The 15,469-nt window shown below is 45.4% G+C and overlaps 1 protein-coding gene across 1 annotated transcript in view; it reads right to left on the bottom strand.

The window, feature by feature from the left end:
* The window catches only part of LOC120940454 (maternal DNA replication licensing factor mcm6), a 206,464-nt gene that overhangs the window by 65,869 nt on the left and 125,126 nt on the right, over window positions 1–15,469 (bottom strand). The window contains exons 11-12 of the mRNA XM_040353332.1: window positions 14,632–14,787; window positions 3,280–3,408 (exon numbers count right to left, since the gene is read on the bottom strand). Coding sequence (XP_040209266.1) covers window positions 3,280–3,408; window positions 14,632–14,787 — 285 coding nt within the window. The remainder of the gene's footprint in view (window positions 1–3,279; window positions 3,409–14,631; window positions 14,788–15,469) is intronic.

Below are 15,469 nucleotides of genomic sequence, written 5' to 3'. Positions count from 1 at the left end.
TATCCAATGGTTCAGATAAAATGCCCATATCCTCAAATGCTAGGTCCTTGTGCCTTGTGAGAAGGCAGCATCTAGCTTTGGAGTTTTGTTCCATATTGAGGATGGGTCATCTGAAAATGGATACGGTCTTTTCAAAGCGCTAGAAAAAAAGGGTTTTCTTTCCGGTTCCTGCCATTCTTTAATTGCTTCCATTAACACCTCTAACGAGAGTTTGTATCGGGATGGCCTCCTGGAATCACCTTCCTGAGCCTCCCCCTCTGACTCCTGGGAGCCAGACACTGTGCTGTCCGGTTCCTCTTCTACCTCCTCTCTAGGAGTCACTGAAGGGCCCGCACTGGTGGAAGGTATAACTTCCGTTACTTTAACTGCTGCTTGCACTGGAGGAGAAGCCGGCAAGCTGCGGGATCTGAAATCCTTCAAAGAAGGTTTTAAAAGATTCAAAGGTGCTGGATAATTCTTTAACAGATGATGCTAGCTCACTCTGTTCTGTAGTATGTTCCTGTACTAGTTTGCCGATACAATCGCTACATATAGCCTTCCTCCATGAATCTCTGGGTTCAATAATATTTTATTGTTTTCATAAAATATTACAGATACAGATATAGTTACGTGAGGGCGAACTACATATACTGGTAGAATACTTTACATATCTTCAATACATATTTTCATACACTCAGACAAAAGACAAAAGACATGAATCTCTGAGTGTGGCTTTGCAGGATGGGCACTTCCTCTTTGAACTAGGAGGCGGCCTATTTTTGTCAGTTTTGTGAAATGACATAAGGGAACAGACACCCCATAGTTAGTACCACATTCTTCCCCTGTCCACCGCAGGTGCGCAGTGCCTTCATGTGGGCTTACCTCACTAGGGGCCCCATGAACCACCCTCTGACACTGGAGGGACTGTGGCTTCCCCCCCTCCCTTTTTTCCCTGGGGCGGGTGGAGAGGTGGGGGGTTTAGGATAGGGGAGGTCCACCCTAGTTTCCCCTTACCTTTGAGTGGCTGAAACTGGTCTCTGCTGGTCTCTCTTCTCCTCTGCGTCCGACATGTCTGTGTCCCAGTGGTGCTTCTGCTGTCTCTACAGCATATGAAGCACCCTCCAGCCTCTGCCTGGCTCCGTTTTCGTAATTCGTGGCCGGAACCGGAAGCCGTGAACCCGGAAGTGCACGACCCTGTTTGCCGGACATGACGTCACCCGCCGTCGGCTCCGTGCAGTCCCATACCCGGCGTGGCTGTTTTGAATTTCTTCTGCCACCACACACGCTGCTGTGGTATGGGACTGCGGGCTGTGCACTTCTCCCCACTGCACTCTGTGGTGAAAACAGAGCCCCCCTGACTTACTCCTGCGCTCAGGGATGTGAGGGTGGCAAGTCTTCGCCAGGTTAGTAACCTGGCCTGTCCTAGGATGCCTCTGCCCCCTTTCTGGACATTTTTCTGCCTGAGCCTCCCTGGCTCACCTGGCATGGTTCCTGTGGTGTCTCCCCTCTGGAGGAAACACAAATAACTGAGGAGCCAGCAGGGGAGGAGGAAATTTATAGAAGGCTGGCGCGGTGTTTCCTACAGAGGGGAGGAGCCAAGGTCTCAGGTGGCTGTCCTGAAAGACGATTAGGGGGGGGGAAAAAAACATAAAAATGCCATAAATCTATACCCTATTTTGTAGACGCTATAACTTTTGCGCAAACCAATCAATATACGCGCTTCTTGCGGGTTTTTTTGCAAAAATATGTAGAGGAATATTTATTTGGGGGATACATGTATTAGCGTAAAAAATAGTTTTTTTCAAAATTGTCGCTCTTGGTTTATAGTGGAGAGGGAGAGGGAGAGGGAGACCCTTTTCCCCCCCTAAAAACACTTGAGGCTGGCTTCACACCCAGGGCCGGTACAAGGCAGGGGCGGGAGGGGCGAGTGCCCTGGGCGCTACCATTTAATATAGGAAGGGGGGGCGCAGCCGCAAGTTCTGCCATGGCCGCCTGCAAGTGTGTCACTTGGCTGTGTCATTACATAGCGAGCCGGCAGCGGCACTAAACATGCATATGTTGAGGGCGCTCCTCTGAGTGCGGACCGTCACCTCCCTTCACTGTGAAGGTTACTGTCCCCCCCTACGGAGGAGTCACGTAGTCCCTCCCTGCCAGCGGCGTGACGTCACTCCACTCACGGCCGGAGGCGAGGTGGAAGCGGGAGAGGAGCGCTGCGCACAGGGAGCTGTGTCGGCGCTGCTGTGACTCACAGCCTGTAGGCTGTGCCTGAGCTAGAGGAGCCAAGGACCCGTCTCGAGGAGCCTGCCTGGCTCTAGCTGAATGATAGCAGTGTGCTACAGAGTATACAGACTACTTGTGAAGTAAGCAGAAGTTGAACTTAGATAAATAAATGGCTGGATGTGTGTGGGGGGGGGGGGAGGCTGGCTGAGGCAAGGGGACCACTACTGTGTATTATAAGAAAAAAAACACTAGATAAAATATTGTTTTGAGTTATTTTAAATGAGCCATGCTTGCCATCTGACTGGCATTGTTGCTGCCCTCTGTTCATGTGTTCCCAAAGTGGCACCCCCACTGTGAAAGTGCATAAAATTGGAGTATGAACTGTATGCGAATTAACCACTTAAGTCCCGGACCATTATGCATGTTAAGGACCTGGCCCCTCTTTGCGATTCGGCACTGCGCCGCTTTAATAGACAATTGCGCGGTCGTGCGACGTGGCTCCCAAACAAAATTGACGTCCTTGTTTTCCCACGAATAGAGCTTTCTTTTGGTGGTATTTGATCACCTCTGCGGTTTTTTTTTTTGCGCTATTAACAAAAATAGAGCGCCAATTTTGAGAAAAATTCAATATTTTTACTTTTTGCTATAATAAATATCCCCCAAAAATATATAAAAAAAAAAATTTTTTCCTCAGTTTAGGCCGATACGTATTCTTCTACATATTTTTGGTAAAAAAAAAAAAATCGCAATAAGCGTTTATGAATTGGTTTGAAACAACATTGATTCTTTCTTAAAAACGGGGGGGGGGGGGGCAGTTTGCCATCTTCGCCATCTTCGCCCTGGGCTCCAAATGGCCTTGTCCCAGCACTGTTCACACCTACTGTATGTGGTAGCAGTTAACCAATGCAGTGTGGACACATACTCACTACATGGAAAAAAGTTTAGTTTAGCTTTAGGCTCATTCCTAATATATGTACTGAAGTGGTATGAATTTTTTTTAAACATCCTGTTTAATAGGACGTTTTACCATGACAATTGACAAACATTCAAAGACATCCAAGTTTATTGAAAAATACTTACTTTAGGCTGAAATTGACGGGCAAACAGCAAATACCTCTGAATATCTTCAATTGAATAAACTCTTTCTATAGACTCCTCATTGCGTGCATGTAAATCAACTATCCTCCGTGCTATTGCATAGTCTGTCACCTTTAAAAAAAAAAAAAAACACAAACACACAACACACTGGTTAAGGATCAGAGGCATGGTTTTAGTTTCAATAATCCTCTTGCCTACAGGGCACCGTCACCCCCTTCGTGCCCAGGCCAATTTTCAGATTTTGAATGCTCTCACAATTTGGACAATTGCGCGGTCATGCTACACTGTAACCATGTGAAATTTTTTATAATTTTCTTCACACAAATAGAGCTTTCTTTTTGTGGTATTTAAAGCAGAGTTCCAGCCACACATTTTTATTTGTTAAAGTCAGCAGCTACAAACACTGTAGCTGCTGACCTTCAATAATGACACTTGCCTGCCTAGGGAACCCCATAATGTCAGGCCCCCGAGGCCGATCCGTCCATCGTATCGGGTGCCGCCGCCAGTGGAGCCTTGTTGCTCCACTCCGTTTCCTTCTGCTCATGCGCGAGTCGCACGCAGCTTTTTGACTGGCCAGCTTGTCTTCTGGGACACAGGTCCCAGAAGACAGTGGGGGGCTCACCGAACAGGAGGACATGATGACCTGCTCCGTGGCCCAGCTGGAATGGAAGTACACCTAGTAAAAGGGTTAGGAAAAAATATAGTTAGAAGACACAATTCTAAAAAAGAGGGTGGAACCCCGCTTTAAATCACTGCTGGATTTTTTTTTTTTTATAAAAAAAAAAAAAAAAAAAAAGTGGTTTGTTTCTGTCAGTACATTTTGTACATAAGTAATTTTTCTCCTTCACTGATGTGCGCCGATGAGGCGGCACTGATAGGCTAAACTGAGGAACCACACTTATGGGTACACGTGGATGGCACTGGTAGGTGGCACCGATGGCCAGCAATGATGGGCATTGATGGGCAGCACTGACTGGCATCACTAATGGGCACTGATTGGTGGCACTGGTTGGCTTTATGATCATCAGTGCCCTGATTACATATCTCGATGTCCCTGAAACTGCCCTACCAAAACTCACCAATGACCTGCTAAACTGCTATGCCAACGACACCCAGATCCATCTCTCCACTCCTCAACTCTCCTCATGGATCTCAAACTTACTGAATGATATAATCGGTATGATGTCACACCACTTCCTCAAACTCACTCTCTTTCTAAAACTGAGCTTGTTATATTTCCTCCTTCCTCCCCCCCCCCCCCCCCCCATGACTTTACCATTAAGATCAACACCACAACAATTGGTCCCTCAACGCATGCCAGGGTTCTGGGTGTAATCCTCGACTCTGACCTCTCCTTCAGCCCTGAAATCCAATTACCAGCCAAATCCTGCCATCTTAACCTCCGCAACATCTCCAAAATTCAACCCTTCCTGAATAATGGCACCACAAAGCAACTTATTCCCCGATTATTTCCCGCCTTGATGCTACAACTCTCTCTTTAATGGCCTACCCTTAAGCAGACTATACCCCCGTGTTCTGCCCATATTATCCATAGCAAATGTAGCGCCCCGTTACTTTCAGTATGGGCATTATGTTAAAGTTAGTGGGGAATGGGAGAGTTATTTTGCTCCCATTCACAATTTGTCAAATTTGGGCTGCTGTCATTCCAGAAATGTCCTGTAGGTCAGCCTGCGCTCCAGGGGTGTTTCCACCCCTGGGCGATAGGTGGCGCTAGAGGGGTTCTGGCAGAGCTACTTTTCCCCAGCAGCCAATTAGAGGTGTTTTCCCTTGCGGAGCATGCTGGGGAGGGGTATATCTGTGGCGGATGGCATCTTTATGGGTTCTTCCGGCTGGGGGCAAAGGTTCCAGGTGCGGCATCCACCTTTAGGGTGCGCGCATCAAACAGACCCCAGCGATGGCCCTCCAGACCGGGGTCACTTCCACGCGGAGTTTCATGTTCCTGAGAGGGGCCCCAGTGACTTACTGGGTCTCCAGTTCTATTGAAAGGATCCCAGGCTGGGTGCCCTTCCATTGGGGGGGTCGGCTTGAGGAGAACCCGGAGGCAGGTTATTCAACAGGGCTTGAACGAACCAATCAGGGATCTGGTGACCGGAATGCTGACAGGTACGCTTTGCTGTCATCGGGTGACTGATGCTTAAATCTACTGGGAGGATTCACTCAATTCATCCATCTAGCTCATCCAAAGTGATAAGCCTGTGGCAGAGGCCCTAGAGCCAGGTCTGTGAGAGAGATATGTTCCTCCCACCAACCTAAGTGACACTTCGGCTGCCAGGCTTGTGGCAGAAGTCTGTCAGGAGGCACTTCACCCACTCCGGCTAGAGTGGCCACGAACTGCAATTTGATACTACTGAGAGCAGGATTGCTTGGTTTATATCAAGGCCTGATACTGCAAAGTTCTCTCTTGCTTCATCAACCTTTTCTTCCTATTTGATGTTGATGTTGGCGGTGATGGCCTGAAAATAAAGCATTGGAAAACCTTTATTCATTGTCTGGACATTCGCTCACTACTCTGTTCTCCAACTGCACCCCTAGACAACACTAAGGTAACTTAATACGCCGATCCCAACAACAAATCAGCGGCTCCTGCGGGGGTAGCGCTACACAAATATGTGCAATGTTAGTTTGACGTCGCTGTCATCTAGTGGCCAGAGTTAGTTATCATTTTGCCAAAAGTTTACAGGAAGTTGTAAAGTTAGAAGCAGCAACCTTTAGCCTGGAACTGCATTTCCTCCATTTCATGCCTACTTCTGGATCTAACAGACTCATGTATGAGAAGCTCTTAAAAAATTCCTGGACTAGTGATGGAATTGTCTGTAAGTACTCTTACTGATGGACTGAGGCTGCTGTTTAATGTACTGACACATATATTTTGTTTATGTTTATTTTGTAGTTTTACAAAGTTATTCAGAAAAAAGGATATAAACAGATCTGATGTCTCACGTTTGACTTCTGAATTATTGTTAAGCTGTCTGACTAGTGTGATACAACAGTTCAATAACGCGAAGCAGAACAGTAAAAAGACAATTCCAGTAAAAAGACAACCACGTGGCAGTCTGGCATAAACTGAGACTTCATTACTGCAGCATAAATCTAAGATCAGGAACAAAGTACCAGGCTGATGACACACTACCACTGACACAGCAAAGCAGGGAGAACATTCCCAGTGCCCAGCAAGATGATGCACAATTCCATGTGTCCAGATCTTCATGGGCTAGCAAGATGTCCTCAGCAAGTTCCTCAGCAGTTAGAGCTTGTGCCAAGGCAGAAGCTGCTCGTGTCCAGTTACAGTATGCAGAAAAATGATGATGCAGGAGTTAGCAGCAAAGAAAGCGGAATTAGAATCAAAATTGCTCATCCTGCAGCGACAGACTGCTGCTGCTGAAGCAGAGGCCGCTGCCTACATGGGAACAAGTCGGCAAGGAAGTGAAAAATCCTATAAAGTCTCAGAGGTTCCAGAAAAATCCCTATTCTCTGCAGCTTGTACAAGTGAGTACATTCAGAACCTTACTGACGTGCATACAAAGGAACAGTCTCAAACCTGAAGCAAAGGAATTCAGGCCAAGATCAACATACCCCCTGGGCAGGCCCAATCAACCACATCAGGCCAGCGGCTGCCAACAAACCAAGAATGAAGCACCAGAAACCCCTGAGAACAAAAAACAAGTGTTCCCCATCACCTCAACCTATAGATTACATGCGTGAACAACAATGTGCAGTGGATGTCACCAAATGTCTCATCCGCAAAGAAATGGTTAGCTCAGGCTTTCTCCAATTTGATGACTGTCCTGAAAACTATTGGGCATGGAAATCTTCCTTTCTGAATGCCACTGAAGGTCTGAACTTCTCACCAGCAGATATGCTTAATTTAATGATAAAATGGCTTGGTACCGAGTCAGCAGAGCATGCTAAGAGAATGAGAAGAGCAAACCTGTTCAACCCTGCAGCAGGACTCAACATGACCTGGAAAAGACTAGAAGAAACGTATGGATCCCCAGAGGTAATAGAAGGAGCACTGTTGAAAAAACTTGAAGTCTTTCCCAAGCTGGGCTACAGAGACAACGTGCGGCTACAAGAACTAAGTGATCTACTAGAGATAGAATATGCCAAAGAGGATGGCTACTTGCCAGGACTTTCATATCTTGATACAGGTAGAGGCACTAATCCCATAGTAGAGAAACTACCCTCAAATCTGCAAGACAAGTGGATGTCTCTGGGAGGTAAATTCAAAGAAGATTATGGAGTCGCTTTTCCCTCTTTCTGCGTTTTCTAGGTTTGTCCGACAGCAAGCGAAAATCCGAAGTGATCCCAGTTTCGCCTTCACCACCAGCAGCAATCAAATCACAAAGACCAGAGAAACCTCACGGTAGGACCTCTGTATCCACACACAAAACAGCTGTACTTTCAGAAGTCACAGACTACCAAAGCACCCACAAGGTACACACCATAGAAAACCTTGATAGACATTGCCCAATACACAAAAAACCTCATCCACTAAAGAAATGCAAAGCCTTTTGAAGCAAACCCAGAGCAGATGTCCTTCCTTAAACAAAACTGCATCCGTTTCAAGTGTTGCAGATCTACTTATCACATTGCCAAAGACTGCAAAATACCAGTAGAATGTACAGAATGTGGCAGTGAGACATATTGCAGCTTTACACCCAGGTCCTGCTCCTGCCCCACTAGAGACTGTAGAACCCAGGAAAGATCAGGGCAGGGAGCAACAAGAGACCACACTCTCCCCAGTAATGTCTAATTGCACTGAAGTATGTGGACAAGGCAAGAGTGCACGATCATGCTCTAAAATCTGTGAAAATGTATGCAGTGCTAGATGAACAGAGCAGCAGATACCTTGCAAAGTCAGATTTCTTTGACATCTTTAACCTTAGAGGGTCACTAAAGGAAACACATTTTTTTGCTGAAATGACTGTTTACAGGGTATAGAGACATAAAAGTAAACCGATTCCTTTTAAAAATGATTACAAATAGATAAAAAAACAATCATAATGTGCCTGTAGGTTAGTTTCACTTTTAAACTGTTTTCATGTTCCTGTGAACTAGAGAGACACACAGAACAAAAACAAACAAATCCAGGGCAGTGTTTTGTTTTTAAAATGAATCTGATTGGTTCTGTTAAGTTTTAGACACACCGTAATGACAGCTTAGACCTACAGTAAAAAGCTCCCAGTACGATGGTTGTAAGGAAAAAGACAACCAGAAGGTGTGGAGATCAGAGCAGAATTACAGCCACTTCAAAGCAAAAATGAACAATAAGGACATGAAACCAGTACTGCAGTAAGGTAAAGGAAGCTATTTAGCTAAAAAAAAAAAATCCTTTAGTGACCCTTTAAGGCAAGTGCAGTTCCATACACTCCAAGGACATGTGCGGGAACAATTGAAACCACTGGGAGAAGAGCTACTGACTTTACCATTGAATCCTTCAACAAGAAAGTGCAGTTTCCACCTTATCCCAGCTGTTGAGCCAGATGTTTTGATCCTTCTAGTTCTTGGGAGAGACATCCTTCAGGCACTCAGGTGCGCCAGCAAATCAATGGACCTTATAATACCCCCTATGCACAGAGACTGGACCTGGGGAGGGTCATTGTAGCAGAAGTTTGCCTGGGACAGTGCACCGGCCTGACAACATTAGCACTTTGAAGACGTCTGTGTTAACAAATGGACGTATATCCCTTCTCAGTCCCTGTCACAACAACAGCTTCGTTGTCAAGGAAAGCTTTGGCAGGTCAACAACACTGACTCTTCCACGCTATATGGTAAATAAGAAGTCAATTCCAACATTGAAACAGACAATCTTGGGATTACAGTATTCCAGAAAACTAAAGATGATAAACAGGCCCTCTCTATAGAGGATCAGACCTTCTTGCAGATTATGGATAGAGAGACTTCCCAAGATGACAATCACAGTTGGGTGGCCCCTCTTCCCTTTCGCACACCCAGACGTGTTTTGCCTAGTAACAGGGAGCAAGCCATGAAGTGTTTGCATTCACTCAGCAAAACACTGCAGAGAAAGTCAGAGGTGAAAAGAGATTTCATTGAATTCATTAAAGGGATGCTAGACAATGGTCACACTGAAGTTGCAGGACCACTTGAGACAGAAAGGGAACACTGGCATCTACCAATGTTCGGTGTTTACCATCCACACAAATCTAACCAAATTACAATCGTTTTTGATTCTAGCGCAGAGTATAAAGGAGTCTCTTTAAATGACGTATTGTTAAGTGGCCCTGACCTAAATACTTTGCTAGGTGTCCTCATGCGCTTCAGAAAAAAGAGCCCGTTGCTTTCACAGCAGATGTGCAACAAATGTTTTAATTGCTTTCTCGTCAGAGAAGACCACAGAGATTTTCTACGTTTTCTCTGGTACAAAGACAATGACAGACAAAGAAATTGTCGAGTACAGAATGAAAGTGCATGCATTTGGCAATAGCCCCTCTCCTGCTGTTGCTATATACTGCATGCAAAAGGCTGCCCAGAAAAATGCAGAGTGCTATGGACAAGAAGCCAAACACTTTGTATTGAGACATTTCTATGTAGATTATGGACTCGCTTCTGCTAGCACACCTGAAGATGCAATTTCCATCCTCAGTAAAGCAAAGCAAATGCTGGCAGAATCCAACCTGCGTCTTCATAAAATTGCCTCCAAAGGCCAAAAAGTAATGGAAGCATTCCCTGTAGCAGACAGAGCTGAGGACCTTAAAGATATTTGCCTAAGTACAGACACCCTTCCCCTGCAGAAAAGCCTAGGCCTAAGTTGGGATCTAGAAACAGATAGTTTTGTTTTCAGAGTTTCCTCAGAGGAAAGCCTTTTACACGATGAGGCATTCTATCCACCGTAAATAGCCTCTATGATCGCCTAGAGTTTGTATCACCTGTGACAATAAGAGGTAAGGTCTTAGTTCAGGAACGGTCATCTGGGAAAAATGAATGGGATGCATTGCTTCCACAGGAGAGACTAAGTGAGTGGGTTCAATGGACAGAATCCTTGCTAGCGTTAGAGCACCTAAAAATAGACAGATGCTATGTGCCCATGTCTCTATCATCAGCTTGCAGGAAAGAACTTTGCATCTTCTCAGATGCTTCCACCACAGCTATAGGTGCAGTAGCTTACTTGAAAAGTAATCGATGCAGAAAATGTGTGTCATGTTGGATTTGTCATGGCAAAGTCCAAATTAAGCCCTAAACCAGCCCACACAATTCCTCGTTTAGAGTTGTGTGCTGCTGTACTTGCAGTCGAAATGTCTGAGCTAATCACAGATGAACTAGACACTGATTTTGATGCTGTGAAACTCTTCACTGATAGCAAGACTATCCTAGGGTACATTTGCAACACCACTAGGAGGTTCTATCTATGTCTCTAACAGAGTGAATAGAACCAGGCAATCTACACATCCAGATCAGTGGTTCTATGTATCTACAAAGCAAAACCCTGCGGATTATGCCACTAGACCTAATCAAGCAGCATGTCTTCAGAACTCTATATGGTTCTCAGACCCAGATACACCTATGGTCCTTACCCCAGCAATGTTGTTGACTCAAAAGGTGAACTCTTTGTCTGCTCCATCTGGAACCATAAGTACAACACAAGTTCATGCGAAACAATGGCAGCAAGTACAATGCTTGGCAGACACCTTTTGGAAAAGGTGGAAGAGAGTATCTGTCAAATCTGCAACGGTGTAGGAAATGGACTGAGGATCGCCCAAATGTAAAAGTGGGTGATGTTGTTCTGTTGAAGGACAGCCAAGAGGGCAGGAACCAGTGGCCTGTAGGACTTCTTGTTAATGCTCTACCAAGCAGGGATGGCAAGGTTAGAAAGGTGGAGGTCAAGATTGTAAAAAATGAGACCGCCAGAATTTATCTCAGATCTATAACTGACATTATAGTTTTGATCCCAGATTAGCTAGGATTTCATTTTCCTGTTATGTTTTTTCTGCATAGCAGTAATTATTTAGGTAGTGACATAATAAATTATGCCAGACAGGGAGTGTTCTGCCCATATTATCCATAGCAAATATGTGCAATGTTAGTTTGACGTCGCTGCCATCTAGTGGCCAGAGTTAGTTATTTTGCCAAAAGCTTACAGGAAGTTGTAAAGTTAAAAGCAGCAACCTTTAACCTGGAACTGTATTTCCTCCATTTCATGCCTACTTCTGGATCTAACAGACTCATGTATGAGAAGCTCTTAAAAAATTCCTGGACTAGTGATGGAATTGTCTGTAATTACTCTTACTGATGGACTGAGGCTGCTGTGTAATGTTTAATGTACTGACACATATATTTTGTTTATGTTATAGTTTTACAAAGTTATTCAGAAAAAAGAATAAACAGATCTGATGTCTCACGTTTGACTTCTGAATTATTGTTAAGCTGTCTGACTAGTGTTATACAACAGTTCAATAACGCGAAGCAGAACACCCCTTCAGTCTATTGTGAATTCTGCTGCTAGACTACTACACCTCACTAACCGATCCATGACCGCTACTCCGCTCTGCCAATCCCTTCACTGGCTTCCCTTACCCCACCGTATAAAATTCAAAATGCTAACCACAACATACAAGGCTATTCACTATATCCCCCCCATCTACATCACCAACCTCATCTGCAGATATCGCCCCCAATCGTCCCCACCGCGCCTCCTGCTTTCTAGATCTCTTATTACCTCCTCCCATGCTCACCTTCAGGACTTCTCCAGAGCCTCTCCCATCCTCTGGAACTCCCTTCCCTGGTATGTCTGATCAGCTCCTAACCTCTCCACCTTTAGGCGATCCCTAAAATCGAATTTATTCAATGAAGCCTATGCCACACCCACCCAACTACTGTCCCTAAGCCACCCCATCAAATCATTTTCTGCAGCCATTACCTTTTGTACCACCATCCCCTCCCTTTAAAATGTAAGCTCTACGAGCAGGGCCCTCCTGTACCTTCTGTATTGAACTGTACTGTAATTGTGCTGTCCCCCTCTACATAGTAAAGCACTGCGTGAACTGTTGGAGCAATAAAAATTGTGTATAATAAAAATAAACTAGAAAAAAATATAACATTTCTGGGGAAATTGTGTGCAGATTTGTCTTCGGAACCAGCGGTACTCCGTAGGCGTTCTAAGGGCTACGCAAGCACTCAGGCAAAAAGATGCCATGCAGTGCTTGAGTTGGTCTGCTTAGGGGACAGGAGCCGCACTGGGGTAGAGATTCTGTCAGCTCTGCAGGGGCAGGCTCAGAGGTGGGTGATGCCACGCCAACTTCAGCCAGGAATGGTTGTTTGCGACAATGGCACTAACTTCCTCTCCGCCCTCTGACAGGGACACTTGACCCATGTGCCCCGTTTGGCTCACATCCTTAACTTGGTGGTGCAGTGGTTCTTGTGCAGGTACCCCGGGCTTACAGGATCTCCTGAGGCATACCAGGAAAGTCTGTAGGCATTTCCGCCATCATATAATACCAGTGTTCGGCTGGCTGACCTCCAAAAGGAATGCAACATGCCCAAGAACCGCTGCATCTGTGACATGCCCACCAGGTGGAAGATTAGATTTCCTGGTAGATGGTAGATTTCCTGAGTGATATTGTTGATAAATATTTCTGTTTCAAGTGAAGGAGCTTCTCCTACCCAGTCTGTAGGAGGGCCACCATGTTCCCTCTGCCCATTAACTTGTACAAGATTATTGCCTCTTTCCATCCAGAAGGGAAGCTTTATTGTCCTTATTCAGAGAATGATCTGCTCTCTCCATGGGCCATACTCGGTGGGTATGAAGCTTGCCCCTAGTCCTCTCCAAAAGCCTCTGTCCTGGTTAGGTCTGTCACAGCTTGCTTTTGGGTTCATCACCGCTTTAAAGTGGAGTTCTGCCCACCCCTTTAAAAGTCAGCAGCTACAGTATGTGTAGCTGCTGACTTAATTTTTAAACGGGATACTTGCCTGTCCTGGAGTTTATCGTTGTCAGCACCGCAGCTGATGTTTCCATCGGCTGGTTGGGTGGTGCCGCTGTAATTGCGGGTAAGGGAACGTGGGCAGTTTAGCCTTTCGGCTTCACAGCCGTGTCCCCACTGCACATTCATGAAGCGTGCTGCGCTCTCACTGGCCCGGCTGAAGGGGAGGGAGAGGGGGGGGGGGGGGTCGGTCGAGCTGCTGACATAATTTGCAGCGGCCTGGTCTCCCGGAAGTGGGGACAGGGTACCTAAAAAAAAAAAAAATATGTTTAAATCTGCTCCCTCCAGTGCCACATTTGGCACCTTTTGGGGTGAGGAATCAGATAAGCACAAGTTCCACATTTGGGTGGAACTCCACTTTAAGTAGTAAAGCCACTTACAAATACAGACAGTTGAGGACAGCAGATCCCTACATTTGTTAAAGTAAATGTAAACCAATGCTGCACCCACCTAGATGTAGGTTTGTTTAATGTTCCTGCACTTCTGTTTTAAAACCCCTTACTAGCCCTCACTAATGGGGTCCTCAGAACCTACACATACTCCATTAAAATTTACATTTCATCACAAAGATAGATTGAAGGAAGGAGGGAGAATTGAGGTGCACGGAAGGAATACCCCATTACCTTCCACACTTCAGCATGGGGTTGGACTTGCAGCATATAATCAGGAAAATCTCCACAAACCCTCCACATGGAAACTGGGTTATCGCCAAGGATGAACTCCGGCATGTTCGCACAGTCCACGTGCAGAGCCCGCAAGGAAGTCAGCACTGTGCTGCACTAATCACATCAGGGAGACATTGTTCCAATCTCTGCAGTCGCGCATCGGGACAATGTCCCACGGCCTGTGATTAGTGCAACGCAGTGCCGACTTCATGGTGGGCTCTGCATGTGGACTTTTTGCGAACACACCTGAGCTCATCCTTAGTTATTGCATATGAGGCAAGAATGGCAGACTAGGTCTAACTGGAGAGACTACCCATGATCTGCATTATCTGGCCTATCACCCAGCTAGCGATTTGCTTGAAGTACAACCAAAGGAACTAGGATTTCCAGGATGAACCTTCTATGTCCCAGCTCCTAGAAGCTTGTTCCACAGTGTGGGGATTTGCAGGGCCTAGCCCATGGCAGTTTGTTTCTTAGTGGTTAACCCTGATGGGTTAGCTTCACTTTTGCTGAAGGGCAGTGGGAAGATGCACTTAAAATGTAACTAGTGCAAGTACCCAAAATTTGGACTGTGTATAGGCATCTCAAATAACAGTCCAATGAAGCACATATCAATCCAAATGAGTAGTTATATTGCCAATCAAGTGTGTAAATGAATACAAGTGAACAGGTAGTCAGAAGATATATACAGTATTTAAAAAATAAAATATTACCTCATTGCATTCATCTATTAGAATGAAAAAAAGATCAAATCTGGACATTATAGGAGCTGAAAGATTAACATTATGCTTTAAAGATTTTGAGCGCTCATATCTTCCACCAATAGGATTTGCAGCTGCCAAAATGGATGTTCGAGCATTCAAAGTGGCCTGGAAATGAACAAAAAAAAAAAAAAATATTCCAATGTTACTTTTTAAAATGCACTTATGAAACACAGTATTTCCATAAAAATGACAAAAGGGTCCTTAACCACCCCAAAGCTGCTGCTTGCAGGACTTTTTCCTGTTCTGCAAGCGCACTGCCCTAATGTGAAAGCACTCAGGAATTCACATTGGGGCTGCAGAAAGTTTCCAAGCGCTTTTCTGCCACTATGTAGAGGATATATATATGCATCCCAGGTGTTGTAAATATATTTATACACTGTATTCAGTTTAGCTAGAACCGTTACTGTAAGAGCCGGTTCACACGGGGGCGACTTACAATCCGACTTCAGGTCACCTCAAGTCTCCCCAAGTCGCGCTGTCAAGAAAAGCAATGGAAGAGAATGAGAGCCGTCTTAATACACACTACTGAAGTCGCTCCGACTTCAGAAAAGGTTCCTGTACTACTACAATCCTACTTCTAGGCGACTTGTACCCATTGATTTCAATGCAAGTCGTCTACAAGTCTGATCCCTGTACATAATGAGGCAACTTAGAGGCAACTTTGCAGGAAGCAGAGAGGAATTTACCCAGAAGCACCCAGGTACCCCCCTGTCCCCAGGCAGCCCCCACCTTCCTAGACACGGATTACTTTCAGTTTAGACGTTGTCTCTGTACACCTCTATATACA

The sequence above is a fragment of the Rana temporaria genome, chromosome 5, assembly GCF_905171775.1.
Source record: "Rana temporaria chromosome 5, aRanTem1.1, whole genome shotgun sequence".
Taxonomy (NCBI): domain Eukaryota; kingdom Metazoa; phylum Chordata; class Amphibia; order Anura; family Ranidae; genus Rana; species Rana temporaria.
This window is presented reverse-complemented; position numbering and strand designations above follow the sequence as displayed.